The following is a 27,226-nucleotide window of genomic DNA, read 5'->3' on the forward strand; positions in this document are numbered from 1 at the left end:
TGGGTCGATAACGTTTATTTTCGATTCCTGAACATATGAATATACATACATTAGGACAGCACTCTGGAATTTGGTGGCTAATTTCTGAATTAAACTGTCGTGTTGTAGGTTTTATATAGGCCACCGACAAACACCACATGAAAGAAAGTTGCCAGGACGATAAAAGGACACAAATACGACAAATTAGACATGTCTCTCTTCGTGTAACTCGGGCGGGTATAGTTGTGGTCCGGTGTGTTGGCATATTGGCGACTTTCAAAATATCAAACACACCAGAACGATATGAAAGAAATCAGCCACCATATTCTAACGAGCGAACCAAGACTTATGCATTATAACATGCATCTGATGAGAGGCGCCAACACAAATTAATTTTAATAAAACAAGTGCTGTTTGTAAAACATGCATGCCCCCATATGGGCTGTCAGTTGTAGTGGCAGCCATTGTGTGAATATGTTTTTTGTCACTGTGACCTTGACCTTTGACCTAGTGACCTAAAAATAAATAGGGGTCATCTGCCAGTCATGATCAATGTACCTATGACGTTTCATGATCCTAGGCCTAATTATTCTTGAGTTATCATCTGGAAACCATTTTACTATTTTGAGTCACTGTGACCTTGAACTTTGACCTAGTGACCTGAAAATCAATAGGGGTCATCTGCCGGTCATGATCAATGTACCTATGAAGTTTCATGATCCTAGGCCTAAGCATGCTTGAGTTATCATCCGGAAACCATTTTACTATTTCGAGTCACTGCGACCTTGACCTTTGACCTAGTGACCTGAAAATCAATAGGGGTCATCTGACAGTCATGATCAATGTACCTAAACTACCTATGAAGTTTCATGATCCTAGGCTTAAGCGTTCTTGAGTTATCATCCGGAAACCATCTGGTGGACGGACCGACAGACCGACATGTGCAAAACAATATACCCCCTCTTCTTCCAAGGGGGGGGGCATAAACATTATTAGCAAAAAACAACTTAACAAAACATAAGTGTACGCCAACAAAAGTTTATAGCTTATTTCTAAAATAAAACAAAAATATTAACAGCTCACCAAAAACACTATCATAAGTTGCACATACCTTGGCCTTGGAAAGTACATGTATTACTAGTGTAGAGTTTATAATACACTTATTACATTGACTGGTGCAAATATAGGAAGTTTAATTTAACCCCCCCCCCCCCCCAAAAGGTCCCCGGGTCACATTCATGGGAAGACAAAATTAGTATTAGAAGTTTGATTTAACCCCCTAAAGGTCCCCGGGTCATATTCATGGGAATAAATATAATTATTTTTTCTTTTTGTTATTGCTTCTATAATATTTAACACTTTTCTAAATATTGAAAAGTAATTAGTAAAAACGTTTAATGGCACTAAAAATGACAACCCTCAAAACAAGATTTTCAATGTTTTTAGTTAAAAATTATTTTTAAGTAATGTGCAATCCCAAACAAGATCTTTATGTAAGCTACATACACACAAATTTTAGCCCATGCAATACCTCACTCAAACTCAAGTTATTAAGATGAAAAAGGTTTTCTTTTTTTAGCTACAGATACATAGACCTTCATCCAACTAGCCCCAAAGCAACCCAAAGAAAGCAATGCTTGCAAGATTATAGCTTCTTACATTCACAATTTCATCACAATACTTAAATACAAACTCCATCCAAAATCAAGTTATAGAGCAAAAACCCCTTTTCTTTTCCATTACAGTGACGCTTACCTCAACCTGACTAACCCCGGAAACTTTCAGAATTAGGTCTAATTGTAATTGCAATAATCTTACTCCCAGCTATTGACCCTCCAGTAGGTATGTTCTCGTAAAAGCTCAAAGCATTCACTAGGTCTCATTGCGAGTCTTTTTTTATCTAAAGTTTTAGATACTTTTGATTAAACAGTTGAAAACTCATTCCTGTACAAAAAACAAATGCACAGATAGGAAATCCCGTGTTATAATGCATAATTGTTCATACACACTACAACAAAATTTCTAGTTCTGCAATAATAATAAGTAAATGTATCGCTAGCAGGGTAAACAGGGTCGTTATGAATTTCATTGAAATTAACATTGCATTTATGGAGCCATTAAAATGTAGTCACTTTAATATATGTTTCTCAATGTAGATTTCAAATTTAGTATATGAAATGTTGACATTAGTATTATTACCATTCCTTGTTCATTCATTTCAAACACAAGTTACACAAAAATTCCAAACATCCAGAATCTCAACCTCAAATATGTCAGTGTATCTCACTACCCATACTTGTTAAAGCACATAGGTTACACATCAGGGTTCATTCCTGCAAATCACTGCAATTCTTCTATCCCTGGGGATATGCTTCCCTTTAAACACAGACTCTTCATCTTTAAGAATCTCATGGGTGTACTTGTACCTTGCAGTGTCCCTGAAAACAGAATCAGCTCATATTAAATAACAGCAGTCATTCCCCGTCACTTTGTGTAGTCATATATTAATATTTTTTATTTTGTTTATAGTTTATGTTAAACCTAACTTTGGATGAATAATGATGTATAAGCTATAAGTTGCAAAGAAAAACTGCAAAGAAAAACTGCTTAACAAAAATGTATTGTTATCTTAGAATTGTAAGAAAACAAGCCAGATTTTTTACTTCTTAGTTACTTAAAGGGATCTTTTCACGCTTTGGTAAATTGACAAAATTGAAAAAAGTTGTTTCAGATTCGCAAATTTTCGTTTTAGTTATGATATTTGTGAGGAAACAGTAATACTGAAAATTTTCCATGGTCTAATAGAGCCATTATATGCATCTTTTGACGATTATAAAACCTAAAAATTATAAAGCGTTGCAACGCGAAACGATTGAATAATTTGGAGAGTTCTGTTTTTGTCGTTAAATTTTGTGAAACTACGAAGATTGCTTATATAACGTATAAAATACGTTCAGCATGTGTACTCGGCGGAATAGCTCAGTAGGCTAAAGCGTTTTTACTTCAGGACTCTGGCAGGCCTCCAGGGGTCACTGGTTCGAAACCTGGCCCGGGCAATGTTCTTTTCCTTTTTTTAATTTTATTCTTGATTTTTTACTGGAGCTTTTACGATCCAATGTTTACATTTATCGATATAAAGCATTTAATGAATAAGTTAAAAAATGCCAAAATCTGTGAAAAGGCCCCTTTAAATGAGCTTAAAGTTATTTGAATGAGCTTCGCTGTGGGAAAATGGGGTTTAATGCATGTTTATAAATTGTGGTCCCAGATCAGGGACCACACTTTCCACCTAACTGGATTTTCTCTGCACCGCCTTTTACGAAAAATACAATAAAAGTGGAAAGTGTCCTCCCTGATTAGCCTGTGTGGACTGCACAGGCTACTGGTAATCTGGTTTGACACTTTACGCACAAGCATTAAGATAATGTTATGTTTTCGACTTCTGACACTTTACTGGGTAAATATAAACAAGAGTTCTAAAATGACTACAAGAGCATTGAAAGAGACAAGCTCATGCAAAGTGGATTGTGCAGTTTTTTCTCAAGAAAAGGGGAAATGACTTTGGTATTCCTAGTCAAATCTTGTTATCTGGCTTGTTTTAAAATTTGCAATTTTGACTTAAAATGACATTATGCAAATTAAAAATGTCTGGTTAATTACCCCTCTGGTAAGCAAATATATAATGGATGGATTTTGATAATTAAAAACAAATTATTTTAAATATAAAATAAAATGAACTTAGAATAGGTCAACAACATCACAAACTCATATCAAAGACAATTATTTTTGGATTATATAACTATAAGAATATGTCAGCTTGGAAAAAACTCATCAAATTAAATATAAGTAGAAAAACTTGCAGAGTAGCGAGCCTAACTATAGTCATTTCAAAATGTTAATTGTGCATTAGCAAACATTTCATAATGTGAGCTATAAATTGTCATAATAATGGCAATATAGGATTCCATTGGAAAATATATATTGACCATCTCATCTAAGACTGGACTTGTTTGGAACATAACACTGCATTAAGTTTCTAAAGTTGATATGTTTGTGCGTCTGTTTTATACTTGTACTTGTGTAACATGTTCTTACTTACTTCATTATGTATAAAGACCGCCTCTCCAACAGAACATCGAAAAACTGTGCTTTGTTGTCTGTGTTCACAAAACGCATCACAGAGCTTGAGAGCAGAGAAAGGCCAGCGACGGTGTTGCCACAGAACTGTGACACATGAACAAATCATTTCAATGTATAAGCAAATGCAGCTCTGTCATCTCAACATAAATGAAACATAAAAAATAATGCATGCACTAAAATTGGGCAGTGGTATATTACATGGTGCACATGGTATATGGCATGGCGTTTAAAGACCACTTCTTAACTGTTAACATGTTTTATGGAACAGATCATATGTACATTTCCAAATCATATACTCAATGACGTATTTAGACTTTAATGGATCAGAGTTAATGGTGTCAAAAAGTCAAACTTATATGTGTGCTGTTCAATTTATTTCTGCATGCAGTAGAGTACCAACTTTTACAGCATCCACATGTGGTTTTATAAATCCTTCTTTCTTAAGGTCCAAGACATGTACAAACGAAATCTGTTTTACGCCTTGGGGGAATGCAACATCTCGAATTCTTTGTATGATTATTGCATTTTTTTCTGACCACTTGAGTTTTTCGGTCTCTCTGTACTGGTGGATGGCCTGTATAAAAATGTTAACATAAATAAAAAGCAAACTATAGATGTACAGATTTTAATATTCTACAAGCATGTTTTTTAAATATTATTATTATTTAGTCATTATCCAATGAACATTTTACCAAACAAAATATATAATATAATGGTTGAATGACAAAGATTTTGTGATAATTAATTGCAGAATTTTATTTCTAACAAACAAAATAGTCTCCACTGAATAAAAGTGAAATAGTTTCGTGAGCATGCTTTGATTTTTTTAATTTTCCTTGGAACAGGGCAGGTAGCATCTTGAAATGTCATAATCCGACATGTGATGATTATATCTATCAGTTTGCCAATTATTCCAGAAATAATTTTGATGATAGGTTGAGCATATTATTCTTAAGTCATAAATAATGTATTTAGAAAGAATTCATGATAATCATGATGGCAGTGATAATTGGTATTATTTTCTTGCACTTTTAAGTTACAGTGAGATAATAATTAAAAAAGACAGGAAAAATGAAATCTTACTTACATCATCCCAATGTGACGATTCATATCTGAGTCTTTTCAAGTAAGGTTCTACTTCTAAAACAACTTGTTTTTCTTCCTCTTCAGAGACAAAGTTAGGCAGTAACAGTAGTTCATTTCTTAGTATTTTACATGTGTCATTATCACAATTTGTGAAAGTAATGTAGTCTATATCATGAATATTATTATTATGCTCGTTTTGTGTTGATCCATGTAATGTCCTGCAGAAAATTCTTGCTACAGATTTGTCCTTTAGGTTCAGTGTTTTGAATTTTTGACGCACATTTCTCAAAACAGTAACACTATCGCATTTAATTTTGAGCAGAAAGCCTCGATTTCTTACGTCCCCATGATCTGTCATACCAATACTGACATTTCTAAACAAGTATCCTAAACCATTCAATCTAAGGAGATTTCTATATAATGCGGTTGCGTACGTGACAGGAGTCATGCTCTCAGTAATTTACAAATTTGCCGGAATAGCGACACATAACAATCAGATTAAATTTTAATCAAGAGTTGACATTTGATCTAGCAAAACACTTGTACACTGGGCGTTCATATAACCATGATCAATTCACCGGAAGCGGAAACCACTATCGCGCATTGTTGCCACGGGTGATGTTGATTACAAATGGTGGACATTGATTAACAAATTTTATGTGTAAGTAGAATTAATTACACGTTACTTTGCCATTTTGTTAGACATTTGAACATTGCGTTCATGTGTTTATTTCCATGTAATCATAATCATTTGTAAATGAGGCTTGAAATTATTTGCTTATCGTTCAAATTAGAGTTGTGATTTGTTGTTTACAGATTTCGAATTTAACTTCACATACATTACATGATGATGATACACAGTTATATCTGGAGACATGTATAGATTATCTGATTGAGGTATAATCAACCGATAAATATGTGTCATATTTTTATGACAAAAAAAAACAGTCACGTTCAGACTCATATTGAAGCTTAGTTGCAGATCTAATTAAAATTCTTCCATTCTTTTTTTATGTACAGGTAAAGTTCATTCGTCCCAATAAAATCAATACGATGCAGCATGCTGTCTGGTAATCTTGCGCACTTTAGAATCAAGAGCCTGATAAACATCGTGTAAATAACATGATAATGTAATAATTCACTGAGCAGAAGTGTAATTTTAATTGAAATTTAGAAACACAAAATTATCTAAAATATATATTAAAGATGGGACGTTTGAACTTTACCGGTACGTAAAAAGAATGGAAGAGCATATAATTTTATCGTTGCTAAGCACGCAACACCTTACACCTAGTGCAACACCTAATAATCCTTTTTATCCTATATATTTCCTTAGTATCGGGGGCTTCGACCTCAAAGCCCTGCTTTGCTAATAGTGGTAAACAACTGCGTACCAGTAAAGTTCAATCTAGCATAGTTTTTAACAATATAACATGTAGATCTTGCTATTGTAACCTAAAATGTGGTTTTTAAAGTAACATGAATACTCAAAAGCAACAAATATATCACAAAATATTTGGTAAAATTAAGTAAACCCATAAAAAATCAGTGTTCCTAATATAGCAATAGCCAAAGTTTCAATGCTAGATGTGATATGAACATAGGTTTAACGAGATACAAAATGCTTGTTTATATTTTTTTGTGGAACAATATATTCTATTTTAATTTCCGCAAAGATATCTATTAAAACCACACACTAACACTAACTTAGTACATGAACCAAGTTATATAGAAAAACAAAAAAGAGCATTTTGTTTCTTGTTAAATCTGTGTTACCAGAAAAATATTTTTCGAAAAATTGTACAAGATATTCGTTGCTTTCAGCGATTTTCCTCCTTCTTTATAAAGTACCGGTAAACGGTACTTTCGCAATCGAGCGAAAATTCCCAAATTCCCAATCGGCATCTGAAAAAATCCCAATCGGCGTCCGAATTTTTTCTCAAAACGATCGAAAGTTTTGTAACAAAACCCAACTTTCGGCGAGCGAACAAAGAAAATCGTATAGTTGTGTGTAACCACGCGCTCGATTAATATCGGGTTTTATTATTCAGCGCGTTCAATCAATAGAGTCGTTACTGTTAGCGGTTCTTTTGTCAGGCAGTTTGACTTCGGTTTGAAACCTTATCGTAGTTTGAAATGCCCTCCAGCACTGCCTCTGTGGAAAGGTTGTTCAGTCTAATGAACAATCTTTGCACGACCAATCGGAACCGTCTATCACAGGACACATTGACAGCTCTAATGATGCCAGCAACTGAGTGATGATCAAACATCAAAGATTGTTGAAATTTTCAAAAAAATGAAAGAGAGAGACATTGCTTTATAAGAGCTTAAAACAACTATTAATTGATTTTGTGTCGTCTATATAATATTTTGTTATTTATATCAACTTTATTACTTTAAGTAATGGTCATTAAGGCATGCCTGCAAATGATTATTTTAATGGGTATGTTCAATTAAGTTTGAACTGTATGATGTTTTCAATAAGACCCAAACTTCACGACGCGATTTTCCCAATTTAAGGATTTTACGACTCGATTTTTCCCAATTTTGAGGTTTTCACGACTCACTTTTTCCCAATTGGACCGGTACGGGTACTTTTCCCAATTGGACAAGGAAAATCGCTGGCTTTTGTCTATTTGAGGGTTTATGGTCCTTTAAATTTTTATTTGCGAATTTTTCAAGACAGAAGGTTTTGGAAAATACCCATGTAAATGTCAATGAGAATTTATCAGTGATGGGCAGTCACCATGAAAACACCCCATTTTTGGTTTTCTATTAAGGGTTTATCTTATTGAGACACATAAACAAATCCAGAAAATATTTAGCCAAACAGCATATACATAATATGTCTTAACATTTTACATACATTTTACATCTTTTAAGATTTTGCAAAGGTAAAAATATGCAACCAATGCACATGTCAGACAATGTTTATTGACTTTAGCTGATAAGGAACAGTTTCAACTTTGTCTGTGTACAATCTCTGTTTAAAGCGCTCAGAACAAAATGCTTATCATTCTTTATGTAATTAAAGTAGGTTATTATACAATTACTATAATAAAAGTATAATTGTTTATTTAATACTGAGAAAAGTTTTTGTCATATATAGACAAGATGGTATAACAATGTTACTCTGAGTCATACATTGTATTGACAGGACTTTTTATATGTTTTCAGGGTAAGGTAAAAAAAATCAAGATGTCGATCGCTATTGCCCAGGCCAAACACATTTTTGGCCTGAAGTCAGGGGTCAGTGGAAACATCTGCTACCATGATGAACAGACTATCGTATATCCCTCAGGGGCAAACTGCATTCTCTACAACATTGATCAGAAGGTTCAAAAATTCATCCCTGGAACAGACAAGAGTGAGGGTATGACAGCACTTGCTGTCAGTCCAAACAGAAGATATGTAGCAATTGCAGAAAAATTAGAGAAGCCTACAATAACAATATATGATCTTCATAGTCTCAGAAAAAAGAAAATGTTAAGTTCTCCAGAAGTGCAAGCTGCTGAATATGTTAGTCTGGCATTCTCGCCAGATTCAAAGTACCTGGTGGCTCAAGGTGCAAAGCCAGACTACACATTGCTCTACTGGACATGGGAAAAGTCGAAAGTCATGGCCTCTATAAGGCTAGCTGGTCCTCCCATATATCAAGTAAGTTATTGCATTAAATGATTGTGAGTATGACTATTAATAGTATCACTATTTCTATTTTCGTGTAAATGCGGTATTAATATGTTTTTAAATATTTTGCTTTTTTGGGAGTTTGCTGGTAATTATATTGCACAGCAGTTCAATCATGTATATAACTATATTTGTAATGTTGAGTTTTCCTGTTCATTTTATTTTTATAATTTAAAGAATGTACAAATAGGATCAGTTTTCTGTGCATTATAGTTAATCTTTTCTTTTCAGGTCAGTTTTAATCCACAAGACAACACCCAGCTCTGTGTGGTTGGCAATGGCATTTTCAAGAACTTCCGCTACAGTGAAGGCAACTTGAAGGTCTTCAACATTCAGAAAGTTGAACCACAGAATTATCTGTGTCATGCTTGGGTGTCAGAGGAAAGAGTCATTGTGGGAACAGACACTGGAAAACTCATGTTGTTTGAAGCTGGAGAAATGAAACATGAGTTTAACCTTGGGGCTATGGAGAAAGAAAAGTATATATATTTTAATGTTAACATAGATGAATATTGCATGAAAAAGAATTATAAGCTCATTTTTTTAATACGAAAAAACGGTTTTGCTTGTTACACATTTAATTATTTATTTTATGTTTGAAAGCAATACATTAGAATAATAAGGAAGAGGTATTAACCAAGACATGCTAAAGCATGATTTATTGCATAAAACAGTTACTTTTTGTGAACATGTTTAGTGCGGAATTCCTTTCTTATTAATCTAATCTTTGCAGAAAATCAGATGATGAAGTATCTACAGGCCCTCCCCAGATAACTGCTATTGTCGCATACTCCAAAGGATTTGCCTGTGCTTGCGGACTGGGTCTTGTTCACCTGTTTGAGAAGACAGATGATAAAGACTTCTTCAAGAAGGGGAGAGAGATCAGGGTATGGAGAACATTTGCCACTTGCTTTGTTTCATAGTGGAGCAAATTTGATATCTTCTTGTATGTTGTTTGATTACAAAATATATTTGTGCAGTTAGTTCTTATGTACATCCATGGCAATGCATACTTCAATTTTTTAGCTCGGCTGTTTTCGGAGAAAACCCGAGGTATTGTCATAGCCAGCTCGTCCTCCGCCGTCCGCTTCGTGCTAAAACCTTTACATTTTGTTAAGGTTTTGCACATTGGCTCTTAAATCAAAGTGCTTCAACCTACAAATTTGAAACTTTACATGTAGCTGCACCTTGATGAGTTATACATGCCACACCATTTTTGGGTCACAAGGGTAAAGGTCAAGGTCATTGTGACCTCTAAAAAAATTAAAAAAATTCTGACAAGCTTTTATTCATTGAAAACTGCACCTGCAGCCGAGCATGGCACCCGTTATGCGTTGCTCTTGTTTAATGTTGTATTGTTTGTAACTTTGGCTTGATGATTTTTTTCTGATGATTTAAATAGAATGAATGACATTATTGAAACCTGAGACAAGCAGAACATTTTTCACTTGTCTTGACCTATATTTTGGTTGTCTCAGACAAGTTGACTTCTATTAATGGTGAGCCCTTGGTTCACATTCATCTACCAATTCTTAGACTTTAGTATAAATTTAATATAACTGTATTGTTTAAAAAGTCGAATATGACTTAGAATTTAACACCTCAAACTTCATTTAGAATACTAAATTCATTTGGGACACAAACTACACTTGTAGCGTTTAAACTTTTAAAACCTGAACATATTTTTCTTGGCTTTATATGTATTATTTATTCTTAATTCTAAGGATGAATTGCTGAATACAAGTCCCTGACAGTTTTCACCATTATCTTTCTCATAACTAATTAAATAACTTCTTTGGTTCAGATGTTCAAGCCGCTCATTACAATTTAGAGTGTGGGCTGTCAGTAAATGTCAATGGTAAACTACACACTTTTCAACAGATTCCGGAGGGTGCCAAAAGTGGTGAAATGATGAAAGCGCAGCAGCAAATGATCACGAGTCTCACAGTGAGCCCATCAGAGGAGACCCTGGTGGCCAGCACTGACCTCAGCCAGCTGTATTACATCACACTGTCAAGTGCGGACATTGGAAAGGTAGACTGGCTAGCTGCTGTGGACTTTTAACAGTCCTCAACCAAATAATGACGTTGTGTCATGGAGTGTATATTGCTCATGTGTATGATAATGCTTGGTTGATATTATATTTCTGAAATGCTAAGGATAAGAAATAATTTTTATTCAAGCATTATTTGTGCATTTTACAGCATATATTTTATGTTCATGGTTGTTTTAAACTGGTTGAACCAATATAAATTATTGTCAATCATTTTCCAATACTATCTACAATTATATGGTCAATCTGTGAACATGTGACTTTTTATATTAGTTCTACCTTTGTCAGAGACATTGTATTGTTCACGCAATGTTTATATTATCTAGGGTGACCAAGCGCAGTTTGAAGTTCTTGCCCAGGCCTTCCACTATGGTCAGATCCTGGGTCTAGATGTGTGTGCCCGCAAACCACTGATTGCTACCTGCTCCATGGACAAGTCGGTCAGAATCTGGAACTATGAAACATGGTAAGAACTTGATGCTTTCACTATTTTTTCATAATTAATTCTTTTAAACTGTATGAATTATATAAAATCAAACATATGCGAGATAAGCATGAAAGTTATCACTCTAGTTTTAATCAATCAAACAACACATACAATAACCTTTTTGATAAATTCCCTAGACTGGCTTCTATACACAGGTTGGAGTGTATATTAGTTTCCAAACAAAAGTAATATAATATTTGATATGGAAAAAATACACAATATGTTCTCTTTGATTTTACAGCAACCTGGAATTGTATCATGAGTTTGGTGAGGAAGCCTACAGCATTGCCCTGCACCCTTCAGGCCTTTACATCCTGGTAGGGTTCAGCGACAAGTTGCGTCTCAGTAATTTGCTCATTGATGAGATCCGTACCTTCAAGGAGTTCACCATCAGAGGCTGCAGAGAGGTGAGTCTGAGTGTAAACATTAATAGCTTACATGTGAAGCCAAGTATCCTATTCCAGCTGATTGTTTTGAAATTGGGAAAGAATAAGGAAATGATATACCAGTATTCTTATGTCTTTATAAATCAGCAAAGCAACTTTTGAGAAGTAAAAAACTGTTTTCACTATTTTCAGTGTGCATTCAGCAATGGTGGTCACCTGTTTGCTGCAGTTCACGGCAATGTGATTCAGATCTATTCCACGATCACCTTTGAAAATGTTGCCAATCTGAAGGGCCACAATGGCAAGGTGAAGTCTCTCGTGTGGAGCTCTGATGATAGCAAGATTGTGTCCTGTGGACTGGACGGAGCTGTGTACGAGTGGGAGAGCTACACTGGCAAGCGTGTCGGAGAGTCCGTTCTCAAGTCCTGCCACTACACTGGGGTCGCTGTGACCCATGATGGGAAGACCACATTTGCTGTCGGATCTGATAAAACTCTGAAGGAGATCTCAGATTCTCAGGTACCCTTGAGATTTGTTTATATTTCTGTTTCTATAAAGGTTAGCAAATTGTGTATTTTGTTTTGTTTGATTAAAATTATTATTGGGAGAATATGGTTTTCTAGTCCAACGTCAAACTCGTTCATTCTCTGTTGTAGTAAAAGGTATTTCATCTTAGATTAAAAACTTGTCAACATAACTAAATTTTCTTTCTTTGAATTCTCCAAATTTCGGTTTTACAACACTATTGCTTCAAATTATTTTTTTTATAACATTTTATGTACATCAATCTACATTAACACCTCTCTACTTCAGATTCTTCGTGAGGTGGATGCAGGTGAGACCACTCTGAGCAGTGTTGCCCTGTCCCACTCTGGGCGCATGCTGTTTGGGGGTACCGCCAAGGGCACACTGTGGTCCCTGAAGTTCCCCCTGACTATCCCTGGGGAGTGGCAAGAGCTGCAGGGGCACGGATCACAGATCACTAAGGTTTTTTAACTATTTTAGTACCATGGGTTTATTGTTATAAAGCAAGAAATGTGCATGTAGCTTACATGAAGAGAAGTAAGTAACATTTATGAACATAATAGGAATTAATATATTGAAGCCATGCTCTGGGACAACAAATTTCAATAACTTGTTAATTTTGTGTATTGTACCATGATTTTTAAATTCTTGTTTGGGATAATCACTCCGTGTTGTGCAAATCTATATATTTGAAGCATTTCTCATTTAAGCCAAACTTCAAGCCTGTTTTACTTGTTCATGTAGTAATATTATTAGTTTTATTACACTTTTTTTAAATTAGCCTGATTTTTATGCCCCCGAAGGTGGGCATATAGTGATCACACTGTCCGTCTGTCTGTCCGTCTGTCCATCACACTTTGTGTTTAGGTTTAAAAAATGCTAATAACTTCTATGTCGCTTCAGATGTAACATTCATATTTGGTATGCATGTGTATAAAGACAAGGCCTTTTCATACGCACACAACTTTTGACCTTGAACTTAGGGTCCATGTTTAGGTTTCGAACAATGTGTTTAGGTTTTCGAAAAATGCTCATAACTTCTATTGAAGCGTTTATCAGGGGCATATGTCATCCTATGGAGACAGGTCTTGTTTTTACTTAAATGTGTTGATAAGTTTCACTGATGTTTGCTTTTTTCCACTCCACAGATGAAGATCACCTATGATGACCAATACCTGGTCACCGTCTCCGAGGACGCCTCAGTGATCCTGTGGAAGATCCAAGATAAGGAGGGCCGCGGGACCAAGCGTGATAAGGAGGTTGGCTGGGCAGAAGAGATCCTGATCACCAAAGGCGACCTTGAGGACAAAAACTCAACCATGGCAGAGCTGAAGACCCGTGTGGAGGAGATGGGGGTGGAGAACGGGTACCAGCTGCGTCTCAAGGACATGAACTACAATGAGAAGATTAAAGAGCTCACAGAGAAGTTCATACAGGAGATGGAGTCCCTCAAGACCAAGAACCAGGTACAGTGGTTGTTGATGATATGAGCCTTCTTTTTGGAAAACTAGGCTTAATGCATGTGAGTTAAGTGTCATTCCAGATAAGTCTGTGCAGTCTGCACAGGCTAATGTGGGACGACACTTTCAGCCTAGGCTGGATTTTTTTTATATGATGTTCATCATAGTGTTGTTGATGTTTGTTATGATGTTAAAACAGGAGATTGACCTTGTTAAAATCAAGAACCACTTATGATTGTTGTTGAAGACGTTGTTGTATCACTTTACACTAAAATTCTTGAATGCTAATTTTTTGTTTAAATATTTTTAAGCTTAAATAAATGCAGTCCTTTAATCAATTAAAAAAATGTGTTAGACAGCTGCCCTGGTATATTTGTTGCGGACTCTAGACTCTTAAGACTCTAAAATACGAAAAGCTTAAAGTGATATTATGGTCATCTAACAGTTTATAGGTGTCTATCGCTACCGTTGTTTATTTTTGGTGTTTTCACTTCAAATACACTTATATTTGTTAATGCAGCGTCAACATACTAAGACAATAAGAGAAAAATAATGCATTGGAATATCAAATGTACTTTCGCTTTGACAACTGACGACAGAAAAGATTCGATTTACTATGTGAATCTAAATGTAGTTTAAGTGCAGATTCGTTCATATGACACAAAGACACTATTTTGTTTTATGGATCATTTCGGCTTAGAGGACTCACCAGTCATGTAAAATATTGAATATAATATATATTTTTTTTAAACAACTGGTAGCAAGATGAGTTCAGATGATTGGTCAGTAACCAAATTTTAACTAACTCTTTTGACCTGTTAATTCTTTTTATCTCAATTCAACAGTGAAAAATGCCCATAATATCACTGTAAGCATAATGTTTAAATGATCGTATGTATACAAATATTGCAAGAACATAAAATATTAAATTAAATATGTATTAGGTTATGAGTGGCATATTCCATTTACACTTAAAAAGTATGTGTCTGGTATTATCAGTCTATTTTGCTTTGGATATGCTATACATAATAATGAGCAATATTCCTCTTATAACTCAGGTGCTGAAGACAGACAAGGACAAGGAAGAAGCCAAGCATGAAGAAGAGATGGCTGAGCTAATGGAGAAACACAGCAAGGAGATGACTGATCTTGGTAGGCCTCACATCATTACTAAACTGGATCACAATTATAACTAGTCTCTATGGATTAAGGAGGGATATGTTGAAATCAACATGGATGCTTTTCCATCTGTCTGTCTGTCCATCTTTACAAACTTGTTTGAAGATGTTTACTTTCACTTTTTATGAAAAACATTTAAACATTCAGTCATATTTATTTACAATAAACATTACAAAAGTAAAAGTCTCTTTTTCAACAAAGACATTCTATAACATCATTCCTATTTCTGATTACAGTATATAGAATTTGAAGATGTGTTTTTCTTCCTTCTTGTGGCAAGTTTTAGTACACAAAGATCCTAAAGTGAAAACTTTTGAACAACATTATGCATCTGTTTAAATGCTTTTTCAATATATATATATATATTTTTTTTTAACGAATCTTTACGCAGAGTCAGCCAACAACCAGAAGCTGATGCTTGAGTATGAGAAGTTCCAGGAACAGCAGGCCAAGATGATGAAGATGCAGGAGGACTACGACCGCCAGATAGCAGAGATGGAGGAGAGCAAGGCGCGTGCCCTCACTGACCTCACAGAGTACTACGAGACCAAACAGCAGGAGATGACCACCAAACTGGAGCAGGTATGCTTACCACTCAATTTTTATTGGGTTGTCATGGTGGATAGATGGAGCTGGTACCTAGTGTCACAATCCTCTCCATTCTTGTTGTCATGGTTGATAATTATCAAAATTTGAGAATGAAGCTTCTTCTGTTGTTATGGTATCTGGAAGTGAATGTATTGCTATTGAAACATGTAGTATAAAAGGTAGTAAAGAAATCTTGTTTTCATGACAACTAAAGCTTGAATCTATTGCTATGGTAACTAATGGTTTAATAATTATGTTGTCAAGATTGTGGGTTTTATAAAACCTTGTATCTTACTTGGAGTTTTAAATATCTTGCAGTATTGATAAAGGAACAAGTGTGTTGTTATGGTTACTGGCATATAAAACCATCATGCCCTAATGGTAACTGGTAGATGAACCATTATGTTTTCACAATAACTGATAGATGAACCACCATGTTGTAATGGCGACTGACAGATGAAACATCATTTTTAGCTCATCTATTTTTCAGAAAGTATCAATGCTATTGCATTCAAACTTGGTACACTTACTTACTATCATAAGGGGACTGTGCAGGCAAAGTAATGTAACTCTGACTGGCATTTTGACAGAATTATGTGCCCTTTTTATACTTAGAAAATTGAAAATTTGGTTATGTTTTGTGTTTAGGTCCATTTTATTCCTTAAGTATCAAAGCTATTGCTTTCATACTTGCAACACTTACTAACTATCATAAGGGGACTGTGCAGGCAAAGTAATGTAACTCTGACTGGCATTTTGACAGAATTATGTGCCCTTTTTATACTTAGAAAATTGAAAATTTGGTTATGTTTTGTGTTTAGGTCCACTTTATTCCTACAGTATCAAAGCTATTGCTTTCATACTTGCAACACTTATTAACTATCGTAAGGGGACTGTGCAGGCAAAGTTATGTAACTCTGACTGGCATTTGGACGGAATTATGGGCCCTTTATACTTAGAAAATTGAAAGTTTGGTTTAGTTTTGTGTTTTGGTCCACTTTACCCCTAAAGTATCATAGATATTGCTTTCATACTTGGAACACTCGCAAACTATCATAAGGGTACAGTAAAAGGACAAGTTGCATAACTCTGGATGTCATTTTTACGGAATTATGGCCCTTTTTTGACTTAGTAACTTTGAATATAATGGTTAAATTTTGTGTTTCGATCCACTTTACTTCTTAAGTATCAAGGCTATTGCTTTCAAACTTCAAATACTTTCATGCTATCATGAGGTTACTGTACCTGGCAAGTTGAATTTTACCTTGACCTTTGAATGACCTTGACTCTCAAGGTCAAATTATTAAATTTTGCTAAAATTGCCATAACTTCTTTATTTATGATTAGATTTAATTGATACTCTGACAAAAGTACTCTTACCTGACATACCACAATAGACTCCACCCAAACCATCGCCCGTGCTCCCCCCCCCACCCCGAATCCCCCCCCCCCCTATTTTTTTTTTTTTTTTTTTTTTAAGATCATCTCACAAATGACCACCACACCCTCACACTATACCCCCCCACCCCCTCCCCATTTTTTTATTTTTTTTTTTAAACGGTTAAAAAACAAAACTATTTATTTTGATTATTTTATGTTTGAAATACCGTCCAACCATCGCACCCAAGAAGCCCCCCACCCCCCCCCTCCCCCCACCCGAATCCCCCCCCCTAAATTTTTTTTTTTTAAGATCATCTCACAAATAACCACCACACCCTCACACTATACCCCCCCCCTACCCCTACCCCCATTTTTATTTTTTTTGAAACTGTTAAAAAACACAAATATTTATTTTTATTATTTTATGTTTGAAATAACGTTCAACCATCGCACCCAAGAATCCCCCCCACTCCCCCCCACCCCCCCCCACCCCGAATTTTTTTGTTTCGTTTTTTTTTCCGCATTTTTGGAAGATAATGTAATAAATTATACACCCCCACACTATACACCCCTCTTCACTCCACCCCTCCCTCCTTTGTGATTGAAAATGAGAGTCCCTTCACCTTTAAAAAGAAAATAGATGAGCGGTCTGCACCCGCAAGGCGGTGCTCTTGTTTTAATTGTCCCCTACCTGTGAAACCGGAGGGGACTTATGGTTTGCGCTTTGTCCATTAGCCAGTCAGTCTGTCAGTCTGTATGTCACACTTTTCTGGATCCTACGATAAGTTCTCCATATTTTTTCATGAAACTTGAAACATGGATAGATGGCAATATGGAGGTTATGCACTTCATTTCATTTTGTTCCTATGTCAATAATTCTGCTTGGCAATCTCTTGTTGTTACTGGTTGATAAACCATCATGTTGTCGTAGTTACTGGTAGGTGAACCACGATCATGTTGCCATGATTTCTGATAAACCATCATGTTGACATAGTTACTGATAGATGAACCACAGGTTACTAGCAGATGAACTATCATGTTGAAATGATTACTGATAGATGAACCACAATGTTGTAATGGTTACTAGCAGATAAACCATCTTGTTTTCTTGGTTACTGGCTAATGAACCATCCAGTTGTTATGGTTTCTGGTAGATGAACTCTCATGTTATCATGGTTACTTAAAACATTGTCATGTTTTCATGGTTACTGGTAGATTAACCACCATATGTTCATGGTTACTGTATATTGTTGATGAACCGATTCATGTTGTCATGATAACTGGTAGATGAACCATCATGTTGTCATGGTTGGTAGATGAACCATCATATTTTCATGGTGACTGGTAGATGAACCATCAAGTTGTCATGGTTACAGGTAGATAAACCCTCACATTGTCATAGTTACTAGAAATATTTTATTGCTATCATTATTAATGGTTTAAGTCATTATCAGCCCATGATAAGCTGAAGACATTATGTTTTGGGCCAAACTTAAGTAAATAAGTTTCAACATATCAAAACTTATTTTACTCTTTGAAATCAGCAGAAAATGATTCCAGCTAAATGATTTGCTTATTTTCCAATACACACAATAGGATACTCTTTGGGGATGCCAGTTATCTATTCTAACAAGAACTTAATTAAGCACTAATAACAAAACCTTTAACAATTTCAGGCAAATGATGAGACTCGTCAGCAGACTAGGGAATATGACGAGACAAAGAAACAGATTGAGGAAGACTCAGACAGAGAGATCCTGGACATCAAGAACAAGTATGAGAGACGTCTGCGAGATGAGAAGGAGGCCAACATGAGGCTGAAAGGAGAGAACGGCATCATGCTCAAGAAGGTAGGATATGACGATATTTTAAGATTTTTTTGGCTCTCATTTATAGGACAATAACTAAACACACAAAATAACATGGAACAGGGCTGGCGAAAATACTCCTGATAACTTGCCTTGTACAAAAAATTACTGGTTTTTCAACATTTGACCTGATGACTTAGTTTTTGGACACATCTGACCTGGATTCAAATGCAGCTTAGATTAAGTCAAGATAAATATTCTTACTAAGTTTCATTTAGATTTAGTCATTATAGTGGTCATTATTGTGGTTACAAGGTTTTTCTATTATTTGATTTTGTAACACAGTTTAGTAAGATTTTTTTTTTGAATAAGTCACAAAGTTCTTGCCCTTTTCTACAGAAAAATACAGTTAATACAAAATTCCAGAATCAATAAAAATATGTAAATTGGATTAAAAAAACAGGTAAAAAAAGCATCCAAATACAATTGTTAACTTCAATGGCATGTTTTCCACAGTTCACAAGCCTTCAGCATGAGATAAAGAAACACCAGGATGACATCAAGAAGTACCAGGCAGAGAAGCTGAAGCTGGAGAACATCATGCACAATCTGCAGAAGGAGGTGGCCAGTCTGCAGAAAGAGATGGAGGAGAGAGACGAAACCATCAAGGATAAGGTTGGAGACTTTGGCAATATCTTGGGTCAATAAGGTGGGAGAAATTATAAATACATTGGTTCAAGGATAATGTTGGAGATATAGGGACTATGTTGGTTCAACTTTCCTCGGCATGTGCTTGGGATAAAATGTGTCTTATTTGGATCAATTTTCTGTACAATCTTTGGCCTAAAATTGGTTTTCCTGAGAATTATTTACCATAGAACTCTTTTAAGTCTGTATTAAAAGTTAAAAGTCTATTATAACTATGTCTATAAAAAAACATTTCCAATTTATTTTTTCTACTCTTAAGCAACGTTAAGATTTAAAGCTTAGGATTAAAATGGACTGATGCTATAACAGGTATATGACACCCACACTCACAACTCTGAAAGTTCTCAATGACAAACTTATGGCTCAGCTTAAATCATATGACCAATGGGAACGCTTGTCACATCAGAGCTCTAAATTCTATTGGTTGAAAACACATAAGCATGCACGTTTTTTTAGTAGTGGCAATCTATTTGCTTGCATGTTACAGGAAAAAAGAATATACGACCTGAAGAAGAAGAACCAGGAGTTGGAGAAGTTTAAGTTCGTGCTTGACTACAAGATCAAAGAGTTGAAGAAGCAGATTGAGCCCCGTGAGAGTGACATCAAGAGTATGAAGGAACAGATTCAGGAGGTCAGAAATGTCTTTTGATGGTGTTTTCTGTTGTGTCCTGTGATGTTTTTATCTGCAGTATCATGTAATGGTGTTGTCTTACATACAATGTCATACTGCTTTTCAACACTGTTGATGATCATTGTAATTGTGATAAGAAATATTGATGGTGATGATAAAATGATGATGTTGATTGTTTGTGATGGATTGGTGGAAATGTTTGTAATTATGACGTGAAGGAGGATAATGAGGATTATAAAGGGAATTGATGATGAAAATGATGATTTTGTTTGCTGAAGTCCACAGTGGTGATCATGGAGGTACTGATGTAGATGAGCGTGATAAGGAAGAGGATGTTAATAAAGGGTGAAATGATCACAGAGCAATAAATAGACAGATGAATTTCGTGTTAAATGTCAACAAGTTATATTTTTTTCATTTTGTAAGCCATTTCCCAGAAGTCGTATATATAATTGTGCGTGGATGGGTGTTGTTTACAGATGGAGAGTGAGCTGGACAGATTTGACAAGCTGAACACGCAGCTGGAGTTGAACATCACAGAGCTTAGACAGAAACTCAAGGCTACGGACAAGGAAATGCACCAGGAAAGACAGAGGGTATGGAAGATTGGTTGCTCATAATCACAATTCATTCTTGAGTTGAGTCGTGTTCTGGGAAAACTGGGCTAAATGCATGTGCATAAAGTGTTATCCAAGATTAGCCTGTGCAGTTTCTGTTAAGAAGACTTTCTTTATACAAAAATTCCATAAAAGCAGACAGTGTCTTCCCTGATCAGCCTGTGTGGACTGAACCGGCAAATCTGGGACAATAATTTAAGTACATGCATTAAGTCCTGTTTTCGCAGATGCAGGCTCAAATGATGCAGTAAGACACCAGAATCATTTTCAATGGAACCCTACACTAGTCCTTTTTAAATGGGGAAAGAAGTTGTCGTTTTATTGTAGAATTGTATGAGCACTCGTAATTATAGTTTGCAATATACAAATGTACTTGAACGGCATACAGAGAACTCAATAAGTGTGTTTAAAACTAAATGTATATTGGAAATGTATCCTCACCTCTTTGCGGACTTTGTATAAAGAATCTTATAAATAAATCTTCAACTTCTTTGTGTTTGTAGTTAAAATCATTCTTTAAATGAATCCCCAGTTCTCTGTGGCCTTTGAATTTAAATGATCTTTAAATGATTCCACACTTTTCTTTAACCTTTGTATTAAAAAGTATCATCAAAATTATTCCTCACTTCGCTTTAAAATTAAAAATATTAATTCAAACAATGAATCAGTTCCCTGCTGCCTGTTGTAGGTGCGTGACAAGGAGGCGGTTGTGAAGCGGTTCAAGACAGACCTGCACAACTGCGTAGGCTACATCCAGGACCCCAAGATGCTCAAGGAGTCAATCAAGGCCCTTTACACCAAACATGTGCAGGAAGACATTGTGAGTGATTAACTCTGGTTGAACCTTTTAACCCTTTCAGTGTGGGAACCGAATTTTGAAGGCCTTTGCAAACAGTTTGGATCCAGATGAGACGCCACAGAACGTGGATCCAATCAGGATCCAAACTGTTTGCTATTCTGATAATATTCTTTGAAAAAAAATCGAAGAAAATTCTAATTTTAGAAATTAAGCAGACTGCATTTTAGCAGGCGACAAATTTCCCAGCATGCAAAGGGTTAAAATAATCTGAGTTGTGCTCTGGGAAAACTGAACTAAATGCAGATGGGTAAAGGGTCGTTCAGAAAACTGAACTAAATGCAGATGGGTAAAGTGTCGTTCAGAAAACTGAACTAAATGCAGATGGGTAAAGTGTCGTCCCAGATTAGCCTGTGCATACCACAGAGGCCTATAAGGAACCACACTTTCCACTTTTATGGAATTTTTCATAAAAGGAAGTCTCTTCTTAAACTAAAATCCAGTTCGGGCTGCTTAGGCTTAGCTGGAAAGAAGTTTACACAGATGCATTTGGCCTTGTTTTCCCAGAGCTTGGAGCATAAATTGATATTATTTTCATGACGAATGTGTTTGTAAATATAATTATAACCACTAACTAACAATGTGGGCTGTTTGAAGAGCTTTCTTTTTTCATATTCAAATTTTCATTTGTTTTTTTATTACATTGTATAAACCAACCATTTTAACTCCAAAAACAGATTTAAGAACATTTCTAGAACCATTATTTTAAAATGAACATGTTTTTGTTTTCCTGTGTAATAATATGAAGTTCTTACATGTGTGAACAATTATATTAAAAATACTACAGATTTTACTTGCTAAATATAATGCAATTATAATTTGTTTAAATTTTTAAACAAACTATTATGGAGAAATCTGGTATTAAAACAGGGTTCAAAGATTAGCGTAAGTATTTCTCACTGCACTCAGCATGGGAAATATCTCTGATGAAGGGAAAAATCCTCATGTTCTGTTCTTTGACACCTTTGAATCTGAGTCTTTTCAATGTATGCATGAACACTCTGTGAAACTGGGGAAAAGTTCTATATGAACATAAATCATATACATTGTTAAATGTCTCTTTACATTATCTCTTTATCTCTACGTATTTCTTGCATTTATTTAATGCACATGGTATTGCCATGGGTACTCAGCTGCACTCTTTGTCATTTCAATACACACATGAATATTCCATGAGACAATTACCAAAATATAATACATTAAACAAATAAATATTTAATTGATGTTATTTTAGTTTTATTCAGTGCCAATTTAAAGATGTTAGAACCAAGAAAGTGTATTCACTTCTGCCTCAATGATTGTGTATTTTCACTGTAAAACCAAGAACATTATGCTTTTCATTCCATTTCCATTTGTTATGAACTATAAATCTTGACATTTGTACAGTCCAACAAACGTAACATTCTTCAAGCTAACCAACACTGTACTGAAATGTAGATTCACATTAGCATGCATTAATGACAGAAATCTACTTCTGCAAACTGGTTAAAATTGTTTACTATAGTTACCTTATAATTGGTATACTTGATGACTGACATTATGTATCCTGATTCAGACGGAATCAGCCAGCGTGGATGCAGATATTCAGAAGGAGTACAGTCGCCAGCGTGAGCATCTAGAGAGATCAGTTGCCTCCCTTAGAAAGAAGCTCGCCAAGGACTCGGAAATCCACCGTGCTGACAATGTCCGCATTATGCAGGTTGGTGAAGAGTCTCCGCTGATATTTAAATATTGCATTAACACATATTTATTACAACTACTTTATAATAGGACTGGTGTCTGAAGACTTTATTTTATTGCCTTTCAATAAAAAAGCTATAATATGTCTAATCTTAAAAAGTCAAGTACCAGGTTTAATTATTAGTTTATTTGTTTGTTATTAATAATGGTTGTCATAGGAATTAATTTGAAACTTGTGTGTGGTGAGCATAAATGCTTATTTGAATTAGTGATATCCACTGTCCTTAAATACGACATTGTTGTATTTACTGTTTGACCCACAATATACCCCTGTAGCATAGATCTTGTTTTATATAACTGTGTTATCAAATCTGTTACTTTGAACATAACAAAGATCTCACATTACTTTACTTTACCAAATAACTGTATGCAAATAATGGATCTTGTACATTATAAAACAATCACTGTATCGCCACCAATCATGTACGCTATCACTATAACCTCTTTATCATCACTTGTTGTGTTTTGATAGTCTATAATTGATCATGAATCACTATCCCTACATATTATGTACCATACCACTGTGTAATAACCAATTGTATTTCACTGTATAATTGATCTGTAAATTAACTAATAATCACTGTATAACCACTAATCATGCACCAAACATTATATAATCACTGTATATCTACCAGTTTCTTCTCACTTGCAGGAGAATGTGAGTCTGATCAAGGAAATCAACGACCTCCGCCGCGAACTGAAGATTGCAAGAACTCAGATCCATGACCTTGAGGCGGCCATTAAGCAGAATATGAAGAAAGAAAAGGGCGGAGAGTATCCGGACATTTATGCAGTAATGCTGAAGGCACCAAATGCGATGATCGAGAACGAAATGGACGAGAAGAACAAGATCATTGACATGCAGAAGCTTGAGATCAGGAAGTTACGTCATGAGTTGGAGACTGGTTCCCGACCGTCTTCTTCGTCACGGCTTCCCCCCATGCAACCTGTTGAGTCATCTGCTTAGACAACTTTGTGCTGCATAATTTGACTATCCATTTGGTTAGAAAAACTTTAAAAGATGTTATTTCCGGCATAAATGATGATGGTTGTGTAAAATTGTTTTAAATTATTAACAAATGAGAATTAAAGTCATCTGTTTAGAACTTGTCGGTCCAAAATTATTTGGTTGATTTTACGTTTGGTTTTCTGCATAAATTTATACAGATATATTCTAAATCTTCTTTTATGGAAACAAAAATAAGAAAAAAACTACATGATAACCATTTGTTGTATTGTTTATGGTCAGATTGTGTTGATTTATATAATTTTATGTGTACTATGCTGGCGTTATTTTTTGTTTCAATTGAATTGGTAAAACAAATAGATACTTTCTCATAATAAATTTACATTAAATTATGCTATAACAAAGATCAAGATTTATTGGTAGTTTGCTGGTTGTAAAAATATGCAGACAGTGCTGTGTACTTTCTAACTTAAAAGAATATACAGTCGACCCAGTTTTCAATTGAGATGACCTTTCTTGTGATTTGACACTTTCCTCTCTGTTTCTTTTAATATTGTAAAAAGTATATCAGAAAATATTGGTGAAGCAATTGTTGCATGATTTATTTTATTTACTTTATAATATATTGTTTTTAATGTTTTGTGTCTGTGATAAATACCATGCCCCTTTTTCGTATGTAGACACATCTTTCCTGTGTCCGTCCATATTTCAATATGTGAAATTTAATAATAAATTATATGTGCTTTAAATTGCATCGTTTTACCTATTGTGAATTTTTGCTTGATTTTTGGGTAAAAAACCGCGCTGTGTAACAACCCGTTGTGCAATAAACAGGTTGTGCAATAAATTTATTGCAAAACGGTTTGGAGTGTCTTATTGCAATTTGATTTTTTACAACAACCCGTTTTGCATTAAACCCATTGTGCAATATAATCATCGCACATTTCTTTGCAATAAATTTATTGCAAAACGATTTGGAGTGTCTTATTGCAAATTGATTTTTTTACAACAACCCGTTCGTTTTGCAATAAACCCATTTTGCAATGTAATCATCACACATTTATTTGCAATAATTTTATTGCAAAAGGGGTTGGAGTGTCTTATTGCTGTGTAAAAATTTTATAAATTTTTATATACTAATTGTTTCATAATGATTTGAAACGGTATAAAGGAAGTTTCAAATGTCGTCTCTAAGGTAAATATGATAAAACAAGACTGAATGTATATATAAAGTGATGTTGTTCACCAATTTGGGAATTAAGTGAAGAATACCCAGAAGTGCATAATTTTATTGCAAAACGGGTTGCAGTGTTTTATTGCAATGTGCATTGTTTTATAACAACCCGTTTTGCACTAAATTCGTTTTGCAATAAACTCATTACACATGAGCTAATTGATTCACATTGATTCGAAACGCTGAATAGAAATATTCAAATGTCGTATTTAGTGAGTTTGTATAAAATAAAACAGAGTTGTCAGATAAGACCAAAAATTAACAAACGTTGAAATTGACCAATTACATGAGGAAATGTGATTAACAAACACAGAATGTATATAAACAGTGATCTTAACACTTTCATGATTAAGCTAATTTAACCCAGAAATTGAATTATGTTATTACAAAACGGGTTGCAGTGTTTTAAGTCTAAACTCACAGTTTTATCTATTTTTTTAAAACAAATTTATTTAAATACAACACTTGAAACTCCCTTTTAATTCTTCCAAACCATTTGAATTAATTAATACAATAGTGATGATTTTATTGCAAAACGGATTTATTGCAAAATGGGTTGTTGTAAAAAAATCAAATTGCAATAAAACACCCCAACCCGTTTTGCAATAAATTTATTGCAAAACGGGTTTATTGCACAACGGGTTGTTATAGAGCTGTTGTAATGGCTGGTTAATCAGCATCCTCGTCTTATTTGTTATTAGACATGCATTTGAACAACTAAGATTTCTGGGTAACCAGTATGTGCAATTCCGTACAATAGAAAAAAATACGCATCAATATGTCGATCCCAAGTATGTAAAACACGAAATATTCGCCCATGCCGCGCTGTAGTGGATATGGTGCATGCCTAGCGACCGGGATGTCACTCACTCAATCCCCACTGTGGACGAGTTATTTAGATTTCCACTGAAAGAAACCAAGTACTGGTTCTACCAAGGAAAAGGACTTGAGAGCGTTTCAATACACCTTAGGCTTTCGGTGCAACCGAGAAAGGATCATACTTTCATAAAATAGCTGTCGTTTTGTAATACATGTATATGCTCGCATTTCTCGTAATCAGGTATGGCACACTTGTCATTGATATTAAATTTTAATTTTGCAATAAATAAAAAAATATTGAATTTAATTTCAACTTCTTCTTTTCTCACTACCAATGGCGAAATATATGCCAAACGAATGTGTTAAAGTGACTTCCGACGGCCGAATGGCAAAGCCTTGTTACCACAAAATGCCGCATATGACTGTGTCATATAAACGAGAGCAAACGCGCAGAAGTGGTAGTAACAGTAGCAAAAGTAGCAGTGGTGTTGCTGTAACTACTGCTAATATTGTTAAACAAGGGCTGTTGGTAAAACATGCATGCCCCCCTATATGGGCTATAAGTTGTAGTAGCAGCCATTGTGTGAATACGTTTTTTGTCACTGTAAGTGGTGGTGGTGGTGGTGGTGGTGGTAGCAGAAGAAATAGTAGTAGTAGTAGTAGTAGTAGTAGTAGTAGTAGTAGTAGTAGTAGTAGTAGTAGTAGTAGTAGTAGTAGAAGTAGTAGTAGTAGTAGTAGTAGTAGTAAGTAGTAGTAGAGTAGTAGAAGAAGTAGTAGTACGTAGTAGTAGTAAGTAGTAGTAGTACTTCAGTCGTGTAGTCGTCTTCGTCCGTCGTCGTCGTCGTCCGTCGTCGTCGTCCGCGTCGTCCGTAGTCGTCGGTGGTGGTGGTGGTCGC

The 27,226-nt window shown here is 35.1% G+C and overlaps 2 protein-coding genes across 2 annotated transcripts; one reads left to right on the forward strand and one right to left on the reverse strand.

Annotated features, from left to right (window-relative positions):
* Positions 1 to 5,784, reverse strand: LOC127879842 (alpha-ketoglutarate-dependent dioxygenase alkB homolog 7, mitochondrial-like). Its single transcript, XM_052426891.1, has 4 exons — positions 5,207 to 5,784; positions 4,520 to 4,693; positions 4,079 to 4,203; positions 1 to 2,417 (listed from the first exon to the last, which is right to left on the reverse strand). Exons 1-4 carry the CDS (start codon positions 5,651 to 5,653, stop codon positions 2,300 to 2,302), a joined length of 864 nt encoding a protein of 287 aa, XP_052282851.1. The 5' UTR covers positions 5,654 to 5,784; the 3' UTR covers positions 1 to 2,299.
* On the forward strand, positions 5,750 to 26,637 carry LOC127879839 (cilia- and flagella-associated protein 57-like). The gene is made up of 19 exons (XM_052426886.1): positions 5,750 to 5,866; positions 8,383 to 8,862; positions 9,124 to 9,371; positions 9,626 to 9,779; positions 10,774 to 10,926; positions 11,272 to 11,411; positions 11,674 to 11,839; positions 12,011 to 12,337; positions 12,632 to 12,805; positions 13,492 to 13,809; positions 14,862 to 14,955; positions 15,374 to 15,564; positions 18,627 to 18,800; positions 19,275 to 19,433; positions 19,954 to 20,097; positions 20,577 to 20,693; positions 21,403 to 21,534; positions 23,126 to 23,269; positions 23,963 to 26,637. The coding sequence occupies exons 2-19, from the start codon at positions 8,404 to 8,406 to the stop codon at positions 24,275 to 24,277; spliced, it is 3,609 nt and encodes a 1,202-aa protein (XP_052282846.1). The 5' UTR covers positions 5,750 to 5,866; positions 8,383 to 8,403; the 3' UTR covers positions 24,278 to 26,637.
* Positions 26,638 to 27,226: the final 589 nt, after the last annotated feature.

Source organism: Dreissena polymorpha, chromosome 4, assembly GCF_020536995.1.
Source record: "Dreissena polymorpha isolate Duluth1 chromosome 4, UMN_Dpol_1.0, whole genome shotgun sequence".
NCBI lineage: Eukaryota > Metazoa > Mollusca > Bivalvia > Myida > Dreissenidae > Dreissena > Dreissena polymorpha.